The sequence below is a fragment of the Gopherus flavomarginatus genome, chromosome 1, assembly GCF_025201925.1.
Source record: "Gopherus flavomarginatus isolate rGopFla2 chromosome 1, rGopFla2.mat.asm, whole genome shotgun sequence".
NCBI lineage: Eukaryota > Metazoa > Chordata > Testudines > Testudinidae > Gopherus > Gopherus flavomarginatus.
The window spans coordinates 3,677,542-3,698,677 of record NC_066617.1 but is presented as its reverse complement, the minus strand read 5'-3'; the positions used below and the strand labels follow the sequence as shown (position 1 = coordinate 3,698,677).

The window sequence follows — 21,136 nt, the reverse complement described above, 5'->3', positions numbered from 1 at the left end:
ACCCCCCACTGCAAGGCCAGCGCCGGCGGCCCATGGCCACGGCTCAGCCTGGGGCTGAGGGAGACTGCGCCAAGCTGCACAATGCAGGGCACGTGGGGGAAGGTGGCGCTCAGCCCCTACCCTGGCCAGCAGCACCCACCATCCTGCTCCAAGCAGCCTGCCACACTCCCCGGGGTCCCCACGCCCACTGGGGGCTGGCGGGGTTCAGGGAAACGCCTTCTGGTGCTGGGGCGCAGGCTGTCGTGTGTGGCACAGGGCCTGGGGTGCTGCTGGCCACGGGATCCGGGGAAGGGCCATTGTAAGCCTGGACGGGGGGGGGTGGTGGTACCGTGGGCCCTGATGCAGCGGCGCTGGGGACTGTGGACCCAGCAGGGTGGCCCCAGGTCCTTGCCCTCGCCTGTTGTGCAGGGAAGCTGCTGACTCAGAGGCTGAGCACAGCCAGGGGCTCGGCCCTGTGCTGTCTGCTCTGCTGAGCACTTGCACAAGTCCTCACTGCTGCTTCAGTCAGCAGGACGAGTCACGGCCCAGGTGCCCCTTGGACCCAGGGTCGCCGTCCTGGTCTCTGCTCGGGGGACCAGGCCCAGCCGGTGCCACTGCCAGCCAGCACTGGCCATGGACCTGCCAGGGGCACGTCCTCCCTGCCCAACCCGAGCCCCCAGCCCCCTGGGGTCAGGCTGGGGCTTGGGGACGCCTCTCCCTGGATCCCCCACCCACAGCAGTGATTCCCTCTTGGGGGCTGATGCTTAATCTGTAGCCCTAGATAGCCAGGGGACCCTAGGACCACAAGCCCCACCCAAGCTCCTGACTCTTAGGAGGGGTTGGGGCACCCCAGAGTTCACCCCACCGCAGGCCAGGGGCCTCTCTGACTAGTGCTGCCCCCTGGGGATGACTCTAGGCAGCTGGAGCCAGCTGTGCCCCAGTCCTTTCCAATGGCCGCTCGCTCTCGGTCTCTCTCTGGCCTGTGGAGGAACTGGCCCAGCCCCCAGCCCCTGCTCTGCTCTGACCTGGGCTCAGGGCCTCCCTCGGGGCCTGGGAGCGGGACGTGGCAGGAGCTAGTTACCCATTAGCGGGAAGTGGCTGCGCTCTGGCAGCCAGCCTGGCCTCGTGATGGATCCCAGCAGGCCAGTGAAGCAGGCCACACTGCGGGGGGCATCTGGCAAGGCACAGCTGGGACCCTGCAGCCTGCATTCTCCTGCATGCCGACCTGAGGGATGCCAAAGCACTTCATGCACTGCAGGCTAAGTCCTGCCCTGGGTTACGCCACTGGGTCCACAGAGCCCTCTCCACCCAGCACTGACGTGCAGCCACCTCTGAGGTGGAGCCCAGCAGCTGCCTGACAGCGTCCAGCAATGCTACAGCAGAGTTTAGGAGCGGCCATGAAGGGGGAAGCACAGATCCAATCAACAGAAGGGACTTTGGGGAGGTGGAAAGTAATTCCCAGAGCTGGGACATGCTCAGGACGCCCTGAGCATTATGAAAAGGGTGTGGAAAATCTTCCTTCACCATGGGCGTCAGGCTTTCAGCTTCACCTCTCCCCATTTGGGAAACGTTTGGCTGCTGGGCCCCTGGGAAATAGCCCCCCCAAATACCCTGCTAGCCACATGGCCTCCCCCATCCAGATTTGGGAGGGGTAGGCATATGGGCAGAGACAGCCAACATCTCCTTCCTCTCCTACATCCTCATTGCCCTTCTCCTGATCCACAGTGGGGCAGGGTCTGCTCCTCCCCCACTGGCCACACTGCTCCCCTCTTCCCTCAGGACTCGGCATCTCCACCCTCTTGGCCCCTGCCAGACCAGCTGTGCCCTGCCCCACAACCCCTGCCCTTCCTTTAGGGCACAGCCACTGGCATCCTCTGTGCACGTCTGGTGGGCTGGAAACCCACTGCCCCTCCCCACTTCTGTGCACTGGGCTAGGCCACCCCTGCAGCCATGGGGGCTGCAATCAATGCTCTGGGGGGCAGCTATCCCCTTGTGCTGGGAGCCCAAGGTCCCAGCCGACACTGCATGGGACCAGAAGACACAGCAAATGGGGGGTTGGCTTTGGCAGCGCTTTAGTAAAGGCTCCTACACAATGTACAGGGGGGTGGCCACCCCTAGCAGCACATGGGGCGAGGTCTCCGCCCGAAGCAATCCAGTCCCACGTGCTCGTGCCCCGCGGTTGCCCCCTCCTTCATCCGTAGCTGTGGGGGCTGTTGGGGTTCATGGGTGATGAGTCCTGGAGGCCCGACTGGCCCATCAGCTGCCAGAGGCGATGCCCAAGGTTCTGTACCTGGCAGGTGCCCAGGACGCAGCCCACACGCATCAGGTGGGCGTGGTGGCGGCGTGGGGCCGCGTGGCGCTTGGCACGCCAGGGGCCAGTCAATGAGCGTCGTGCTCTGCCTTTGGGGCCGGCGAGGGGCTGCGGCAGGGCCCCCCCGGGCTGCTCCCAGTCCAGCTGAGCTCTCGCAGTGCCAACCCAGAGCAGCTCCACCATTCTCCTCTTCAGGGGCCGATTCCCCAGCAGCGCGGCGGCTCTCCGGTCTGGGGGCTCCCTGCGCCAGAAAAGCACAAAGGTCAGGACAACGGCCTGGCTCGGACCACCTATATCCCCTCAGGTGTGCAAGAAGGTTGGAGCGGGGCTGGTGCATGGGCCCCAGTCTGGCCTCTCTCTCCCTGCAGCGCCTGGCGCCTTCAGGGCTCAGCCTCCGTGTGAAACAGGCCAGTCGATCTGGCAGCATTGGCCTTCAGATGCTCTGAGCGGCAGCCCCTGGGAACCGCCCCTTCCCTACCTCCCAGGCCTGCTGCCAGTCTGTGAATGTACCCCTGGGTGAGCCAGGTCCCAGCTGATGATAACAGCCTGAAAACGCAGCCAGAGTGGAAAGGCCGGAGAGGCCGAGGGAGTCCGGGAGCAGAGCCATGGCATGGAGTTAATAGGCTGAGGCTCAGGGACCGAGCCCCTGATCCGGAAGCCTCATTGCTTGGTGCAGTTTGGATCAGACTGGACCAAACCCTGAAGACTAGACAGGAGGGACTGTAGCTGGGACCTCGTTCTCAGCTGGGCCCAGCGGCACGGCCCGTGTCCCAAAGGCTCTGCCTGTCTCACAGTGGCTCTGGGAGGCACAGCCAGCGGCGCACTGCCTGGCCATAGGGCGAATGCCCTGCCCAGCCACAATGAGAGATGTCCTGCCTTTGCTCAGGCCGCAGATGCCGCCCACATACTCCCTCCCGCAGCAGAGCCTGACTGAGGTCTGGCAGTGGCACAACAAGCCCTTTGAGCTAGATCCTGCAGTGGACAGCAGCTGCTGGAACCAGCCCCCAGCTTTCCAAGGAGCAGATGAGCCAGCCTGGCCCACAGCGCTCCCCAGCCTACGCGGGGACGTCCTTCAGGAGGGTGGGAGGGGACGGAGGTAGGATTCCAGGCAAAAGGGAGAGAAATCTGCTACATCAAGAAAATGCAGGCTGTGAAATTACAGAGCAAACTGCCAGGGCACTGCTGCAAGGAAGCTCACAGCAGCAGCAACAGGCACAGAAGCAGCAGGGCACTGCTGCAGGGAAGCTCACAGCGCTGGGACCAGAACTAGCAGGGCACTGCTGCAGGGAAGCTCCCAGCGCCGGGACCAGAACTAGGCACTGCTGCCAGCCAGGCAGGCTGGAAGGAGGGCAGCTGAGAGGAGGAGGAGGGGAGGGGAGGGAAGGGAAGGAAAGGAATCCGGAGCAGGAGGGAGAGGAGCGAATGGGCTGGAGGGGTAGGCACGTGAGGCTGCAGCAGTGTGGGAGCCGGGCTGAGGAGCAGCTACCTGCTGCGGCACACGTACTCTCCGGAGTCACTTAGGGCCGGCAGGGAGGTGCACGCGCTGCATCAAAGGCCCTTATCCCACAGACATGCCAGTTCTGGCTCCTCCAAACAAGCCAAGCCAGAGCCTCGCCTCCGAAGCGTCATGATCCCACCCGCAGTTGGGAGCCGCAGGGGAAAGGGCGCCCACTCTCTGCCTCTGCAAACACCGGCCGCAGCTGGCGACTCAGGAGTGCTGCCTGCCTCTGCCAGGGCCACCCTGCCACGTACCTGCCCGCCAGGCCCCTGCTCCCGTGGGAGCCCCATGCTACGTGCCACATGCAGCACAGAGTCATGCAGCGCTAGCTGGGCTTGTCCCAGCCTTTACCTCCAGAAAACCTCTCCCAGGCGTCCACCTCTCCCGGGCTCCAGGACTCCCAAAAACCACAGGCCACAACATGGGGCCCTCCAGCTTCCCCTACGCACATGGAGCTCCTGAATGCTCCCCCAGCTCCCGCCAAACCCTAATCCCCCCCAACGGCCCTAAAACCCAACCCCTCACCCCAACTCCTCAGCCCTCGCCAGCCTGCCCCACAAAGGAGAGTGTTCCACAGTGGGAGCTCCATCCTGTATGTCCTTGGGGGCCCCAGCGACCACAGTTGCAGCAGGAGATGGCTCTTAGCTAGGGGGGTCCTCAGCCCCGGATTGCTGTATTGGGCCGAACCAGCCCTGAGCCTTATGGAAACGGTCTGGGGATCTCCAGTGCCCACCGAGGTCAGGTCCTCGCCCCGGCACTGGCTTCGCTTGGGGAAGCTACCAGTGCGGGCATGAGCGGGCAGACCTGGGGATTCAGGGGAAGAGCCCACCCCAAACCGCATAATCACAAGCCAGGGGGACTGGAGACGGGCTCAGGGAAGCTCACATCAAACAGGGGAGACGGTGACAGATCTGCAAACAGAGCCTGGCTCAGCTGCCTCCCAGGCCACGGCCTTAACCACAAGGCCAGACTGTCTGGGCTGGGCCCTGCCCTGATGGCCCCCCTCATCCCCCCAGCACATGGCCCACAGCCAGTTTCAGGATCACTTCCCCAGAGGAACCTCCCAGTGGGTGCTGACTCAGGGGGCGTGCCAATAGTTCTGCCTTTTCCACAAGGGTGTAGGGTTCCACATGCATCCACACCTACATGCACACACCCACGTGCACTCACACCCACGTGCACTCACACCCACGTGCACACACCATGTGCCCCCTCTTGTGCACCCACGCTTGCATGCACATATCCACATGCACCCACACCTGCATACACACACCCATGTGCACCCTCTCAGGCCCTCACCCACCCATGTCTGCAAGCACAATCCCTCATGCCAACCTCCCTGTGCCCGCCTGCCCACCCACATACAACCACACCTACATTCACATCCCCACACTCCAACCTGCCCTGGCCTCATCTGTTCATCCCCACCACCACCACATTGACGTGTGCCAACACACCCCATAGCACATGCACACACCTGCCTGTGCACCCCCGCCCCCTCGCATATGTGCCTCTGCAGCTCCCTCTAACTCCTCTGTACACACATTGGTGCCTTGCCTGACTCTGTGTGTCTGGGCAGGAGAATTTCGGAAGGGGGCAGGGGCGGCTCCAGGCCCCAGTATGGCAAGCGCATGCTTGGGGCACTCTGCTGGTCGCCGTGAGGGCAGCAAGTAGGCTGCCTTCGGTGGCTTCCCTGTGGAGAGTCTGCTGGTCCCGCGGCTTCAGACCCTCCGCCAAAGCTTGCCTGCCATGCTTGGGGTGGCAAAATGGCTAGAGCCGCCCCTGGAAGGGGGACATGCTGACTCTCAGAGCCCTCCGGGCATGGTGCAGAGTTGGGCACGGCAGACCCCCAGCTCCATCATGTGTCGGGTCGGGGCCATGCACACCACGCAGAGAGGACCACCCGGAAGAGACCTCACGCAGGAGCTGCCATGAGCCCCCTGCCACTGCCGCAGCCCAGAGGGCCCTTGGGCTGAGGGTAGGAGGGGTCAGGGCTGAGGCAGAGGCTGTGATATGAGGTGGGGCAGGCAGGGGAGCAGAGCTCTGGCTATGGAATGCCAGTCGCAGGACACTGACAGCGTCCAGACGAGAGTGTCAGACAGGCCTTCCCTGTTAGGTTTCCCCCAGCAATGGCCCCCGGGGGCAAGGAACAATGGGACAAATTCCTACAGCCCCCGAGACAGAAACCCTCGCCCTGGGCCAGATCCTCAGCATTGGTCTTCGGCTTCTCCTGGATGCTGCCTGGGGCTTAGACGGCGGCACCTGGCCCCCGCTGATGTATGGACAACTCGGGGCACTGGACCATGTCCCCAGCCCACAGGCTTTGTCGGGCACAGCACCCCCTGCTGGCAGCACCATGGCTGCATATGCCACCGTCTGATTAACATAAAAATGAAAAACACCCTCGGCTGGATTTCCATAAGATTCGTACTGACTGTGCAGTTCCCCTTCTGCCCCTGGGCTGGCTTCTCTTCTCCACTCCCGCCCCATCCCCACTCCCAGCTCTCCTGGCACTTGGTGAATGTCTCGCCTGGTGGATTAGCTTGATTAGACTCAAGGGCAAGGCAGCCAGCGCTGTGTGGCTGGGTCTCTCGTTCCTAGTGCTATTCGGTGCACGCCGGCTGCGTCAGCGCCCACAGCCAGGCTAGAGAAAGCAGGTTTACTGCGGCCTGTAATTGCTGATGGTTTAGCATGCTGAATGCACGCAGCACCCTAAGCCTCGGCATGACACTCACTGCAACCAGAGATGTTGTAACCAGGGCAGGGCCCAGACTGCTGGACCAGACCGCCTACTCCTCTGCAAAAGGCCTGACTTACTTTGCCAGAGAGAAAGGACTTGTACTGCAAGTGCACCAGAGCGGGCACTGCCCACAGGCAGGCTGAGAACTTGTGTTGCCTCGTGTGTGTAGGCTGCAGCGGTCCTGGATCATGCCACATGTGGGAGATGGAGCTGCCAATCCACCTGTAACCCTGAAAGTCTGCACCTGACTTTTTGGGCCTAAGGTTACAGGGCAGCTTGGACCATCCATCCCCCCTTGCAGCTCCGCATTGCTCCTATGCTGGGCTGGGGGCAGCAGGCACAGGGCAGCACCTGGCAGCAGGGCCATCTGGGGGGCTCTGGGTGAGGCATCAGTGCCCCACTTGCAGAAGAAGCTGGTGGGCAGAGGATTCTGTGCCACGACCTGGCGCTTTCTCCCTGTGCAGGATGCACAGTGTTGTCTGCTCCACTGCAGCAGAGCAGGGCAGTGATTCACCGTCATGCTCCAAACATTCCCACTACGTTCAGGGCCACCTCCTCCTTGAGAAACTTCCCTTGGCCACAGCCCCTTGTCCTGTTCCTCCTGGCGCCGAGCCCCCAGACTGTACCTGTCCCAGCACCCCTCGTCACACGAGACAGCGTCACACCCCTGCTGGCCCCTTCCGTGGGTCACCTGCCCGACACACACACACACACACACACCCCGCAGGACACACAGGGCTGGCTCAGCCTTCGCCCCCAACAGGTGCTCTGTCCTGCCACATCAGAAACAGACGCTCACGCTGAGCCAGCTGAATATGAATCAAGCCAAGGAGCCCAGTCAAGCCCCTCTGCGCTGCAGCCCCCACCCTCTCCCAGCGGCTCCCCCCAGCCCCGCTAGCCATTATGACCCTAGTACAGGGGTGCAGCCACAGAGGAACAGGGGGGTTCACGGAGTGGAGGGAGCAAAAGTGCATTGCTGGGAGCATGTGTGCACACACGTGTGAACACAGGGGATGGGGCTGCGGCAGTCGCTCGCCCTCAGGCTGCATCCATTGGGGTCCAGCGAGCCTGGACAAGGGGGGACAATCTGGAGGGAGGGTTTTTAGGTATGGGGAAGCGGGGTGAGCTAGAGCAGGCACCAGAGGCAAGGGGGGAGGTATAAATATACTGCACCATGGGGACGGGTCACTCGATAATTGCCCTGGTCTTTCCCTCTGACGCACCTGGCGCCAGCCACTGTTGGAGACAGGTTCTGGGGCTAGATGGACCATTGGTCTGGCCCAGTATGGCCCTTCTCATGCACACACACGCAACAATGCACTCCCAGCAACCACGCCACCTTGTGGCCAGTTACATTAATGCATGCTGAATATTCCCCCTGGATCCGAGCGAGGAGCCAACCCCATCTCTCCTGCCCCAAAGTGGGATAGCCCAAAGGAGAGCCCTGGCGGCCCCTCCCCCAATGTCCCTCCCATGAGAGACTGACTCAAACTATTCATACAAAGCCTGAGTGGAGCAGAACAGAGCAGAGAGTCTGAGTGTGAAGCTAGCGGCTGGGGGCCGCTCACCTGCTGAGCTGAACAGGACAGGCCCATGCTGCCCGGGGAGCTGCCCAGAGCACGGATCCTGGTTTGAATCCCAGACAGCAGATACTGCAGGTGAGACCAGCACAGACGCCCCCCCAGCGCCCCAACACACCAGACTGGGCTGCTGTCCTCTGTGATCAGCACACCCTGAATCTCCCAGGGGCTGGCACACGCCATCTGTTCGCCAAGCTCATCATCACTAGTAGCTTCTGTTCAGAAAGTGCTTTGAGATCTCCTGATGAGAAGTGCTGTCTGAGAGCTCGCTGTGCTGAGGTGAGAGTTCCCAGCCCCTTCATAAACATTCATTTGTTATTTGACCTCTCAGCACAGGGGGAGGGAGGTTACTAAGCACCTTTGTCCTATGTCATGCCTGGGAAAACTGCAGGATGGAAGCATAACAGCTTGCTTCAGGTCACACAACCAGGGTGTGGCAGAGTCCAGAACAGAACCCAGGAGTCCCAGTCCCAGGATCTAACCACTAGACCATTCTCCCTCCCTAGCCTCCCAGCAGGGCTGGGCTGACACAGAGAAGCTGCCAGTCCCCATAAGTGCTGTTGCACCCAACCAGATAATGAGAACTGCTCATCTGGTCTCTAATATCCTGGGACTCCCACAGCTACAACCACACGGCCATGGTGTAATGGCAGCCTGCATCCAGGACACAGGCACACTCCGGTCCCCACCACCAAGCCCCTGCCAGCACACTCCCTCCCTCCCCCCCGAACGCAGACTCCACAGCGGAGCTGCATGACAAGGCCGCAGTGTCTCTGAGACTCCCCGGGCAGGGGACCATGTAGCCAACCTGCTGTGAACACAAAGGCCCTTCTGTTCCAGGGAAGGGGAATCCCTCCTCACCCCATCCCATGCACCAGATCTCAGGGCAATCAGGACACGCTGGCTGCAGGTTGCAGAGCATGTCCTGGGCTTGCCTAGAACACTGAAGCCTGGTCACAGTGGGTTTGCTAAGCTAGCCAGGGCTCTGCTCCAAACGGGATGCCACCCAGGCCATGCCCAGGCCTTACGAAGGGAGGTCTCCAAGGAGCCAGCCAAAGGATGAGAGAGAGACAGACCCAGAATGCACCTGATGACGTTGGTGGGCATCTTTGTAACATCTCTTTGGCTTCTCAGTAACACCGAGGGCCCCATGCAAAGGCCCCACTTGCTACCGCCCCTAGCAGCAGTGCCTTGTGGCCCCACCTATGCTGCTCTTTCTCTCCTCTCCCGCCTCCCCTAACACAGGCTTGGCTAATCTAGTGTCAGAGCCAAAAGAGAAGGATCTGAACCTTCCCTGATTAAATCCGCCAGGCAGGAGACCAGGCAGGGACAGCAGCCAGCACAGCCACCAGAACTTTCCTGGACAAAGAGGCACCAATTTTGGGGGGCCAGCTTGGGAGCCCTGGCCCAGACTGTCACACCCACAGCTCCAAGCGGAGACAGAGTCCCATAGCAGCCGCAGGAGCACAGCCCAGCTCAGCCTCTCTCCCCCGGAGGCTCCGACAGACCTTTGATCTGCAGGGCCGCTGGATTTGGAGGCTGGCCCCGGCTCCCTTGCAGCAGGTGGCGGTGGGATGGGGACGGTCGGGGCTGTGTGAGGCGTGGCCGAGGCCGGAGGAGCAGAAGACGGGCAGCAGCGGTCGGTGCTCACCTGTGTTTAGGCAGCAGCAGGGTGCGCCCCACGGGCAGCGGCAGGGAGGCCGGCAGCTGCAGCAGACACAGCGTCAGGCTGATGCAACCCAGCGCAACCGGAGGCAGAGATTTCATGCCGGGCTGGACAGGGGGATCCTGGGAGCGGGCGGGGAACTCCGGGTGCCCGGGGACTGCAGCTGACGCGGCTCCGGAGGCTGGAAAAGGAGAGCGAGAAGCACTCAGCGCGCTGCACGGAGGGGCCCGAGGCTGGGCGGGGGGTACCAGTGGGGAGCCAGTCCCATGGTGGTTCGCTGGATCCCCCGGGCAGCCAGCTCCCTGGAGCCAGACTCTGGAGAGCGCCCGGCTCCCGGAAACCTCCCTTCGCTCGACCGCGAGCGCACCGAGCTGGCGCCCCAGGAGCGCTCCGAGCTCCCCGGTCCTGGAGCGCGCCGGGCTCCCCGCGGCCCCTTCCCCTGGAGCGCTCCGGGCTCTCCACGCCTCCTTGTCCCTGGAGCGCTCCGGGCTCCCTGCGACCCCCGGTCCTGGAGCGCTCCGGGCTCCCCGCGGCCCCGGTCCTGGAGCGCTCCGGGCACCCCGCGGCCCCCATCCTGGAGCGCTCCGGGCTCCCCGCCCCCCTTCCCCTGGAGCGCTCCGGGCTCCCCGCGCCCCGTTCCCCTGGAGCGCTCCGGGCTCCCCGCGGTCCCCGGCCTGCAGCGCGCCGGGCTCCCCGCCCGCCTTCCCCTGGAGCGCTCCGGGCTTCCCGCGCCTCCTTGTCCCTGGAGCGCGCCGGGCTCCCCGCCCCCCTTCCCCTGGAGCGCTCCGGGCTCCCCGCGCCCCCTTGTCCCTGGAGCGCTCCGGGCTTCCCGCGCCTCCTTGTCCCTGGAGCGCTCCGGGCTCCCCGCGCCCCGTTCCCCTGGAGCGCTCCGGGCTCCCCGCGGCCCCGGTCCTGGAGCGCTCCGGGCTCCCCGCGGCCCCCATCCTGGAGCGCTCCGGGCTCCCCGCGCCCCCTTGTCCCTGGAGCGCTCCGGACTCCCCGCGCCCCCCTGCTCCTCGAGCGCTCTGAGATCCCGTTTTCCTGGAGCTCACTGGGCTCCTCTGCCCCTGGAGCCTCTTTCCCTAACCCAGCAGAGAACCGGGCTGCTGAGAAGTTTCCGATGCCCCTGGGATCCCAGTTCTGGAGCCCCGGTCGGTCCAGTCCCGAATTCTCCGCCAGCTGGCGGATACCCGACGCCTTTCCCAATTCCAGTCCTTATTTCATGCCCGGCGCGGGCGGTTCTGTACCTGAGCTCTGCGCTGGGTCGCGGCTCTGGAGTCCTGGTCCCGATCCCGGGTTCTGCAAGGTGCCAGGGGGGGCTGGCGCCCGAGGGGCGTCGTTCTGTGCCCTGTCAGCTGCAAGCGTTCAGCCGCGTCCCTAAGTCTGTGCGTGGCCTCGGTTCGGTTTTACCGGTGGATTCTCTCTGGTGCCTGCCTGGTCCTGTCCCTGATTCCTTGTCCGGACGGCTCCGGGAGGGGCTGTGTTCCGCCCCTAGGTCCTGGGTCTCCTCTGGAGAGATTCGGGTTTGCCCCAGTATTGGAGGTCTGGCTGGTCCTGCCCCGGGTGAGGTTCGGATCTGCCCCGGCTTTCTGGTCCTGGCCCCGGTGAGGTTCGGATCTGCCCCGGCTTTCTGGTCCTGGCCCCGGTGAGGTTCGGATCTGTCCCGGCTTTCTCGTCCTGGCCCCGGTGAGGTTCGGATCTGCCCCGGCTTTCTGGTCCTGGCCCCGGTGAGGTTCTGCGCCTGGATTCTGGCCCGAACCGCCGCGGGCGGGTGCTGGGGACAGGAGTGGCTCAGGACCCCTGTGGCTGGGCTCAATCTGGCTCGGTCTGTCGGAGTCTGTGTCTCTCGGCCAGGCTCCCAGGTTAAATATTCCCTTGGCTCCTGTTAGCCGGGAGGAGCTGGGCTGGGCTTCCCGGTCCAGCCCAGCCTCTGCGCCGGGGGAGGGACAGCAGCCCAGCCGCCCGGCCCCTGCCTGGAATTCCTGCGGCCCAGCCCCTGCCCCGGCCCGGCCAGGCCCCGGCCCAGAACACCTGCCCCGAACCCGCCACAGACCGGCACTGCAAAGCCCGGCCCGGCCCGGCCCGGCCCACCCAGGAATCCCCTGCCCCAGACACAGCCCGGCTGCTCCACACAGCGACAGCAGCCCAGAGACCCCAGCCCTCCTCCTCCGACAGCTCCTCCTCAGGGGCATTGGGGGGAACAGGGAGAGGGAGAGATGGGGTATGTGGAGATTAGATAGATAGAGGGTGTGGGGGGGATAAATAGATTGAGCGGGCGGATAGGGATAGATAGATAGATGGGGCGGATGGAGATAGATGGATAGATAGATAGAGGAGTGTATGGGATAGATAGATGGATGGATGTGTGGAGAGAAAGAGAGAGAGAGATTCCTCTCTTCCACACTCCTCTTCCTCCTCCATTCTCATACCCTTCTGTCACCTCACTGGCCTGCCTGCCTTGCAGTACCTCTACCTTCCAGGTGAGGGCGGCTCCACCCTGGGACTCTTGCCTCTGGCCTTCCTCCCTGGACTCCTGTTCTTCCTGAACTCTCCCCAAATACCTGATCCCAGCTCACCCTCCTCACTGCCCGCACTCCTCTGTCCTTCACCCCAGAGGTACACAGACTCCGCTCTTGCCTGCCTCGGCCTGCGTGCCCTCATCAGACAGTGCAAAAGGGGTGGCTCGCCCCCAGGGAGCGCAGGATAACGGAGCTGGAAGGGCTGGTGAATGTCACACCCGCAGCCCCAACTTTCAGCGCTCTACTTGGCCCGTTTTTTAAAAGCTAAATGCAGGTGGTTGGGCTGGCGGGGGGCAGGGAGCTTGGTTTGTGGAGCCATTCAACTGTAGGTCACCTGTCCTTGCTCAGCCCTAGGTCTGTTAGGGCGGAAGCTGTTCCCCTCTGGGTGGCTGACATACTGTATCTTAAAATGAGCGGATGAACTAATTTCCCCCTGGCTTGGTCGGCTCAGCAGAGCTGCCACTCACTGAATGGGCCAGGGCGACTGAGCTCCCGGCCCTTCCAGTCGGGGCTGACAGGTTTGTGTAGCTGGCATTGCTGTACCAGCTGTGGGTATAAACAGACCAGTACGTCCCAGAACCTTGTACCAGGGCTAATTTAGTTTAATGTTTTTAAACATCAGCGTCTGGCCTTTGAGAATAATTGAAAATCTAAATCCCATGAAGATCAGGTCAGGACAAAAGTTCACCCTCACCGAGTTGTCCTATTATAGTTTCATAGTGAGGCTGCCAATAAAATTAGGTGAACAGAGGCTCAATTCATGCAAATATTGTTCCTATTTACATCTATTAAAAGACACCTCCCTCCCCCTGGGGCTGAGAACTCCAGCCACCAACTAACACACACAACACAGTGTGATCCCATTCACTGCTCTATAGTGTCCTTCACACCTAGGGTCACAAAACACTGCAGAGAGCGATAGGAAGAGAGTGGGACCCATAAACTAAAGAGAAGAGGAAAGGACAGATCCTGGGAGCACTCCAGACAGAATGAGAACAGACCCAAAGTGTCACTTAGAAACCAGCCCTGCCCAAGCAGGAAGCACCAGCCCTCCTGGGGGTAAGGCTGCTCTCTGTTTGCAAACTCTAGAGGTCAGGGAACGTTCAGACTTTGGGGACCTTCTTGGGGTGACCAGACAGCAAATGTGAAAAATCAGGACAGGGAGTGGGGGGTAATAGGAGCTTATATAAGAAAAAGACCCAAAAATCGGGACTGTCCCTATAAAATTGGGACATCTGGTCACCCTAGACCTTCTCCAAGCCCAGCAGAGCACTGGGACCTTTGTGAGGATCGCTATCGTTAGGCGACAGGTAGAGTGAGTCCATGGTTTGAAGCAGGAAGGTAGAGCGTTCTCCTGAGAAGGGGATGCCCCAGAATCAGAGCAGCTCTCAGCCCTGGAGATGCAAGAGCAGGCCAGGGCTGGAGGAGTGCGGGAGAGCAGTGCAAACAGAACTGCATTCAGATATGGCTGGGAAGCTGGTGCACGGGAGACAGGACGGGAGTGGGGAATGATTCAGAAGCAGCAGTGCTGACTTTGTACTAGGACTCACCCGGATACAGTGCCCACCCAGAGCCGATCTGAGACTCCAGAGCACTTGCACTGCTCCGGCAGCCTGGCCCCCAGCACAGCAACCAGAGCTGTGATGGTCAGTCTCTGGGTGCAGCCACCCTCCCTCTGCCACCTTCGCTATGGTGCCTGCATGCGAACCGAGACCTGCTCCCTGTTTTGAGCCTCACTCACTGGGGGCTGCCTGTTTGTGCACCAGGGCCCTCTCTAACAAGGAGGTTATTGAGGGGAAAGAGCCCAGAGGGAAGGGGGCAGGCAGCCCAGACAGCGGGAGGAGGACATGGAGGAACCCCCGCAACCTAGGACAGATTGGAGGGTGGGGGAAGTGGAGTGCTGCCCAACGTCCCCCTGAGCTGGCGAGAGATGCAGCTAGCAGCACAGGAGCCTGAGAAGGACAGTGGCCCAGGGATGGAGATAGGCAGCCCAAAAGAGGCAGGGTAGGGTTGGAGGACAGAGGGCTGGGGCTGGCCCAAGGAGGAAAATGAAGTTCTGAGTACCCCTAGCTCTGGGGTACCTGAGCCCCCTCCTCAGAGCTCCCCTGGGCCCGGGGTACCCGAGCCCCCTCCTCAGAGCTCCCCTGGGCCCGGGGTACCCGAGCCCCCTCCTCAGAGCTCCCCTGGGCCCGGGGTACCTGAGCCCCCTCCTCAGAGCTCCCCTGGGCCCAGGCTACCCGAGCCCCCTCCTCAGAGCTCCCCTGGGCCCAGGGTACCCGAGCCCCCTCCTCAGAGCTCCCCTGGGCCTGGGGTACCTGAGCCCCTTCCTCATAGGTCCCCTGGGCCCAGGCTACCCGAGCCCCCTCCTCAGAGCTCCCCTGGGCCTGGGGTACCTGAGCCCCCTCCTCAGAGATCCCCAGGGTACCTCTGCCCCCCCAGCTCTTAGACCCCGAGTACCTGGGCCCCCCCCCACCCAGCCCAAGTGCCCTCCTCGCTGTGGTTTTCCATTCTCAGGCCCCCCTTGCACGGAGAGGCCAATGGGCTCCACATGTTCGGAATCGCTCAGATTCTTCTGCATTACGAAGACACAAAGGCTTCAAACACTTCACATTTCCCCGCGTAGGGGGGATTTAGAGCAGCACCTGATCATGTGTCAGCGGCAGTGCCTGGGACCGGCCAGGGGGTTGCTACTGGGGCCCAGCACCAGTGGGGAAAGAGGCTTTGAAGTGGCTGTACTGGGAGGAAGAGGTTGCTGGGTAAAGCATGAGGCATCTTTGATGGAAAAGGAGGTGAGAGCGACTTAGGGTCACAGCAGAGCACCAGATCCGCAGGTCACAGTGGGTTTGTTTTCATTCTTAACTGAAACGGAGCAGCAATCGCCCAGGGCCTCAGCCCTGCGCCCTGGTCTCTCACTCACTCTGAATTGTCTCCCTCCAGGGGAATGTTTGTGGTATGCCACATTCTTTCATTTGTTTGTGGCTGGATTAGCTCAGGGACATTGACATAGGCAGAAGGGGACTCTGAAAAACACGCACACACTTGAGAAAACTGGAGCTCGATACTCGAGCTCCAGGAGCCCTAATACTCGAGCTCCAGGAGCCCTGCCCTGCCTTTATTATCCTGAAGCCCACGGGGCACTGCCAACCCCGGCCCTGCATTCTCTGCATCCTCCCAGGTCTGGTGCTGAATTAGAAGGAGAGGACTGTCTAGTTTCAATGGTTTCCCACACTGAGTGAAAGGCTGAATGTCCCAGCTGCAAAGTGCATTTGTGTTCCAAACCCCTTCGTGCTGGGTCCTGCCCCAGAGAGCTTCCAGGCTAGAAACCAGGACATAGGAGGTGGGAGAGGCAAGCGGGTCAGGGCGGAGCTGGGAGAGACAGGGTAACACAAATACTAGGATGAGCTCAATCCTTATCCAGCCTGCAGTAGTGATCACAACCCCCTGGGGAAACAGGAGCAAGCTGCACTCATGCAAACAGAGGCTTTGCCTGTTTACACTAGGGATTGTGCCAGTGCAGCTACACTAATGGCCGCAATTGGGCCAAATTACCCATGCGGCCAAGGTCTCAAATAGAATAAGGGGCGTCGCTCGGACTCAGCGCTCGGTGTATGATATGATCATGTTCCTCTCTTTCTGTCCCAGGCACGCCAGCTTTCCTCTGCATCTCTGCAAGTTCCCCCTAGCGGCCACACACCAAACACTGGGACAGATTAAAACCCCTTCATTTGCAATAGAACAGGGCCCAGGTGTTGGACACACTGGCATTGTTCACAACCTTTGAGGGCGGGGAGGTTGGGCCAGAGGCAGATCAGCTGCTGCTACATCTCAGACTGTTTCCTGCTTCCAGCCCAGAACTAAGGTGTTTCGGAGAACCCGGAGCCAGTGCCCTATCAGAACCAGCCACCCAGGAGAGACAGCCTCAGTTCCCCCACATGTCCCGTGGATAAATCCAGATCACCAGGGAATTATCAGTGTTATTAGTAAGCTCTGGGAGCACAGGAGCCTGGGCTGGATTATGGAGCTTTGGTTAATTAATGTTAGGCTAATTCAGGTTGTTCTGTTGGGGAGGGGGTGGCCAGCCCTAGATGGGGAGAGGGCCCTTCGCTCCCAACCCTGTAGAATTGGGCTGCCATGGGGGATAAGAGATGTAGGGCGGGCGCTGGGCAGAATGGAATGCTTATAACAATACTTTGCCCCTCTCATCCTAGGATCTCAAAGTGCTTTACAAATGCTTGTAAATTAGGCCTCTCAATGAATCTGTCAGAAAGCTGAGTAATTTCCCCATTTTACAGATGGGGAAACTGAGGCACAGACAGGGGAAGGAACTTGCAACAGTTACGTAGTGAGTCAATAGCAGAACTAGTAAGAGAACCCAGGGATCATACTGCCCACTCCCTTGCTCTAACCACTAGACTGCACTCCCCTTCCAGAGCTGGAAGAGAACCCAGGAGTCCTGACTTCCAACCACCATGTAATACTGCTTCCCTAGCTACTCTACGTGACACCTTTCACAACTAAACACAGCTGTGTCCTCAATAATCAGAGAGTGAGCAGAGTTAATTGGGCCTGTATTGTTTTATAACCTTGAGTTTAACTGCAATCATCTCTTGTGCAGGAAGGTGAGTCCTGGAGGAGATAACATGAGGTGGAGACAGTGGCTGCATTCCACTTCTGTTCCATCACTTCTGTCAGCCGCATGTCCAGGCAGGGCCGGCTTTAGGTCAAATCGCCCAATTCCCCAGATTTAAATTTTTTTTTTACTTACCCGGCGGCAGGGGGGGTCCGCTCCAGGGTCTTCGGTAGCACTGCGACGGTGCGGGGAGGTCTGCTCCGGGGTCTTCGGCAGCATTGCGGCGGTGCGGGGAGGTCTGCTTCGGGGTCTTTGGCAGCATTGTGACTGCGATGGGGGGATCTGCTCTGGTGTCTTCAGCAGCATTTCGGCGGTAGGGGGGTCCGCTCCGGGGTCTTCGGCAGCATTGCGGCAGCGCAGGGAGGTCCGCTCCAGGGTCTTCGGCAGCATTGCGGCAGTGCAGGGAGGTCCGCTCCAGGGTCTTCGGCAGCATTGCGGCAGTGCAGGGAGGTCCGCTCCAGGGTCTTCGGCAGCATTGCGGCAGTGCAGGGAGGTCCGCTCCAGGGTCTTCGGCAGCATTTCGGCGGTGGGGGGTCCACTCCAGGGTCTTCAGCGGCATTGCAGCGGTGTTCCGCTCCGGGGTCTTCAGCAGCATTGCAGCGGGGATCCACTCCAGGGTCTTCGGCAGCATTGCGGCAGCGCAGGGAGGTCCGCTCCAGGGTCTTCGACAGCATTGCAGCAGCGGTCCGCTCCAGGGTCTTCGGCAGCATTGCGGCGGTGGGGAGGTCCGCTCCAGGGTCTTCAGCAGCATTGCAGCGGTGGCGGGGGTCCGCTCCGGGGTCTTCGGCAGCATTGTGACAGCAGTGGCGGTCCACTCTGGGGTTTTCGGCAGCATTGCAGTGGCAGCGGCAGTCCAGGGTCTTCGGCAGCATTGCAGCGGCAGTGGCGGTCCAGGGTCTTCGGCAGAATTATGGCGGCGGTCCACTCTGGGGTCTTCGGCAGCATTGCAGTGGTGGTGCAGGGAGGTCCACTCCAGGTCTTTGGCAGAATTGCGGTGGTGGCGGCGGGGGGGCCACTCCAGGGTCTTCGGCAGAGCTTGCACTGGCAGGGGGCAGGAGCAGCTCTAGGCACCAGCAAAGCAAGCACCTTCTTGGGGCAGCCCATTTACAGGGGCGGCAGGGATCCCGCCTGAGAACTGAGAACAACAGGGGGCTCTGGGAGCTGTAGTTCCTTGGTTAGCTCCCTGCCTATAGAGTCAGCCCTGGAGCAGGGAAAAAACTACATTTCCCAGCATTCCCTTGGCCACTACCAACTGGAAAGGAAGGAGGGGGACCTCATGCAGTACCATGCTGTGAGTGGAGATTTGCACTGTGAATGGTAGGGAGACCATATTTTAACATTCAGAAAACAGGACACTCCAGGGGGAGGGTCGCCCCACCCTGCCACCATCCACTCCCTCCGACTGCCCCTCACAGAAACCCCAACCCATCCAACTCCCCCCCTGCTCCCTGATCACCCCCTCCTGGGACCCCTGCCCCTAACTGTCCCCCAGGACCTCACCCCTATCTAAGCACTGCTGGTCCTTGTCCTCTGATTGTCCCCTCCTGGGATGCCCTGCCCCTAACTGCCCCCCAGGACCTCACCCCTATCTAAGCACTGCTGGTCCTTGTCCCCTGATTGCCCCCTCCCGGGAGCCCTGCCCCTAACTGCCCCTTGGGACCCCACCCCCTCTCTAAGCCTCCCTTCTCCTTGTCCCCAACTGCCCCTCCTGAGACCCCCCCAACTTCCTCCTTAGGACCCCACCCCCTGCCTATCCCCTGACAAACCCCTGGGACTCCCATGCCTATCCAACTGCTGCCTGTCCCCTGACTGCCCCCCGAACCCCTGACCCATCTAACCCCCCTTCTCCGTGCCCCTGACTGCCCCCTGAATCTCCACTCCATCCAACCCCCCCTGCTCCCTGTCCCTTGACTGCCCCCCCAGAACCCCCACCCTTTCTTCAGCCCCCCAGCCCTCTTACCGTGCCACTCAGACCAGCAAGTCTGGCTCCACGCAATGTCAGACACGCTGCTGCATACATGCTGCCGTGCTCCCTCGTGGAGCCCACAGCCCCCCCCCCAAACACACTCAGCACCTGCCTTCCAGATTTGAACACCTCAAAATTCAGGAGCGCTCAAGCTCATTTCGAGCAGCTGTTACTTCATTTCTCCCACTGATCCACTGTAACTTGCTGTAGGAAAAGTAGGATAAAATTGAGCAAGAAATGCTTCCCAGTGGTTATCAGTTTGTTTGTTTAAAAGGAAGACAATGATACTGCATTGGGAAATTCCCCTTAGAAACAAAGAGTGGAACAAAAGAATAATAAAGGCAACTCAACTTTTCCTCATTTATGGAGGACAGTCGTATAATATGCATCCAGATATCCTCCAATCACACAAGCTGAAAATTGTTCCACTTCACTGCAGTTCTGTAACCATATGGGAACCCATCCTGGCTGTGTTCTGTGCACATCCAAAATTCCTGCTGAATGACCCGCCCTGGAAGCGAGTTACCAGTGACCCAGGGCAGCAGCGGAAGGAGGGTGCAGGTGGGGGTGGGGGGAGTCCAGGGCTGGGGCGGCAGGAGGTGTGGGGGGAGGAGAGCCCAGGACTGGAGCAGCAGGGGTATGCAGGAGGGAGCCCAGGGCTGGGACAGTGGGCAGCCAAAATTTTTTTTGCTTGGGGCAGCAAAAAACCTAGAGCCGGCCCTGCAGGGGGGTCCGCTCTGGGGTCTTCGGCAGCATTGCTGTGGCGGGGGGGTCCAATCCGGGGTCTCCGGCAGCCTTGCAGTGGGAGGGGGTCCACTTAGGGGTCTTCGGCAGCATTGCGGCAGCAGGGGTGGGGTCCGCTCTGGGGTCTTCGGCAGCATTGCGGCGGCGGGGGGGGTCTGCTCTGGGGTCTTCAGCAGCATTGCGGCGGCGAGGGGGGGGTCTGCTCTGGGGTCTTCGGCAGCATTGCAGCGGCAGGGGTGGGGTCCGCTCCGGGGTCTTCAGCAGCATTGCGGCGGCAAGGGTGGGGTCTTCTCTGGGGTCTTCGGCAGCATTGCGGCAGTGGGGGGATCCTTCGGTGCCGCGGAAGACCCGGAGCAGATCCCCTGCTGCCGAAGTGCTGCCAAAGCCCCAGACTGCCACTGAGTATTCAGATTGGGCCCCGCAGTTAATAAAACCGGCCCTGTGTCCAGGGGACATGCAGCCAAACAGTGGGTGATACGCAGAGACCGTTGGAGACTTCTCCAGATCTGCAGTACAAGTTGCTGATGATCAGCAGCATCGCTCTCTTTCCCTGCCAGCAATGTGCTGCTTAAGGGGGAAATGGCCTGGCTTGAAGCCATGAGAATCACTTGCTAAGATTCAATTAACTTATTTACCTCATGGCTAACCTGCAGGGAGGTGCTGGGAGCAAAGAGCTGTTCAAATACATTGGGACTCCAGGACTAGATTTTCAACAATATGTTCTTAAAGGCAGGCTCCTAAATCCTTCCTTAGACACCTAAATAAGTGGCCCGATTCTCAAGTGTGCTGAGCACTCAGCAGTTTATGCCAAAGTCCATGGGCACTGCTGGTCGCTCAGCACTTAGGCACCCATACTTGGGTGTCTAAGTATGGGTTTAGGAGCCTGACATTAGGTCACAACTCCTGGAAATCCAGGCTCCTGCGTTTATAAAAAGCACCGTCAATGTGTGTGATGATCCCCATCTGTGGCTGATCCACGGAGGCCACGGGTCTGTTATAGAGCTCTCAGTGTACAAGCCTGGCTCGTCAGCTCGTGCTTTTAGCTCCTGGGTGTCAGCCACTCGTCGCATATGCACAATGCCTAGAGCACCCCAAAGGGACTGTCACAAAAAAGGATTGAAATAGGCCAGGCTGGCTCCCAACAGCCAGCCCAGGACAGCCATCTGCACCCTGAACATGCACAGGCCAGGGCTTTGCTGTCTAATCTGATGAACGAGGCTGGCCCGATAGCTGTGCCATGAAGTCTGGCTCATGTATGGAACGAGAGAACCAGCCCATTGTGCACTAAGCTACACCGACATCGTCTTAGGGTGACAGACAGCAAATGTGAAAAATCAGGACAGGGGGTGGGGGTAATAGGAGCCTATAGAAGAAAAAGACCCAAATATCAGGACTGTCTATAAAATTGGGACATCTGGTCACCCTACCTCATCTGCTGTCCCTGAACTGAAGTAGCCTGACTGATTTACATGGAGGGAAAACCAGACACAAACCTTCAAACCT

General features: G+C 60.7%; 1 protein-coding gene across 1 annotated transcript; it reads right to left on the bottom strand.

Annotated features, from left to right (window-relative positions):
- Window positions 1–1,906: 1,906 nt before the first annotated feature.
- ADM2 (adrenomedullin 2) lies at window positions 1,907–11,545 on the bottom strand. Its single transcript, XM_050920452.1, has 3 exons — window positions 11,022–11,545; window positions 9,760–9,955; window positions 1,907–2,531 (listed from the first exon to the last, which is right to left on the bottom strand). Exons 2-3 carry the CDS (start codon window positions 9,873–9,875, stop codon window positions 2,171–2,173), a joined length of 477 nt encoding a protein of 158 aa, XP_050776409.1. The 5' UTR covers window positions 9,876–9,955; window positions 11,022–11,545; the 3' UTR covers window positions 1,907–2,170.
- Window positions 11,546–21,136: the final 9,591 nt, after the last annotated feature.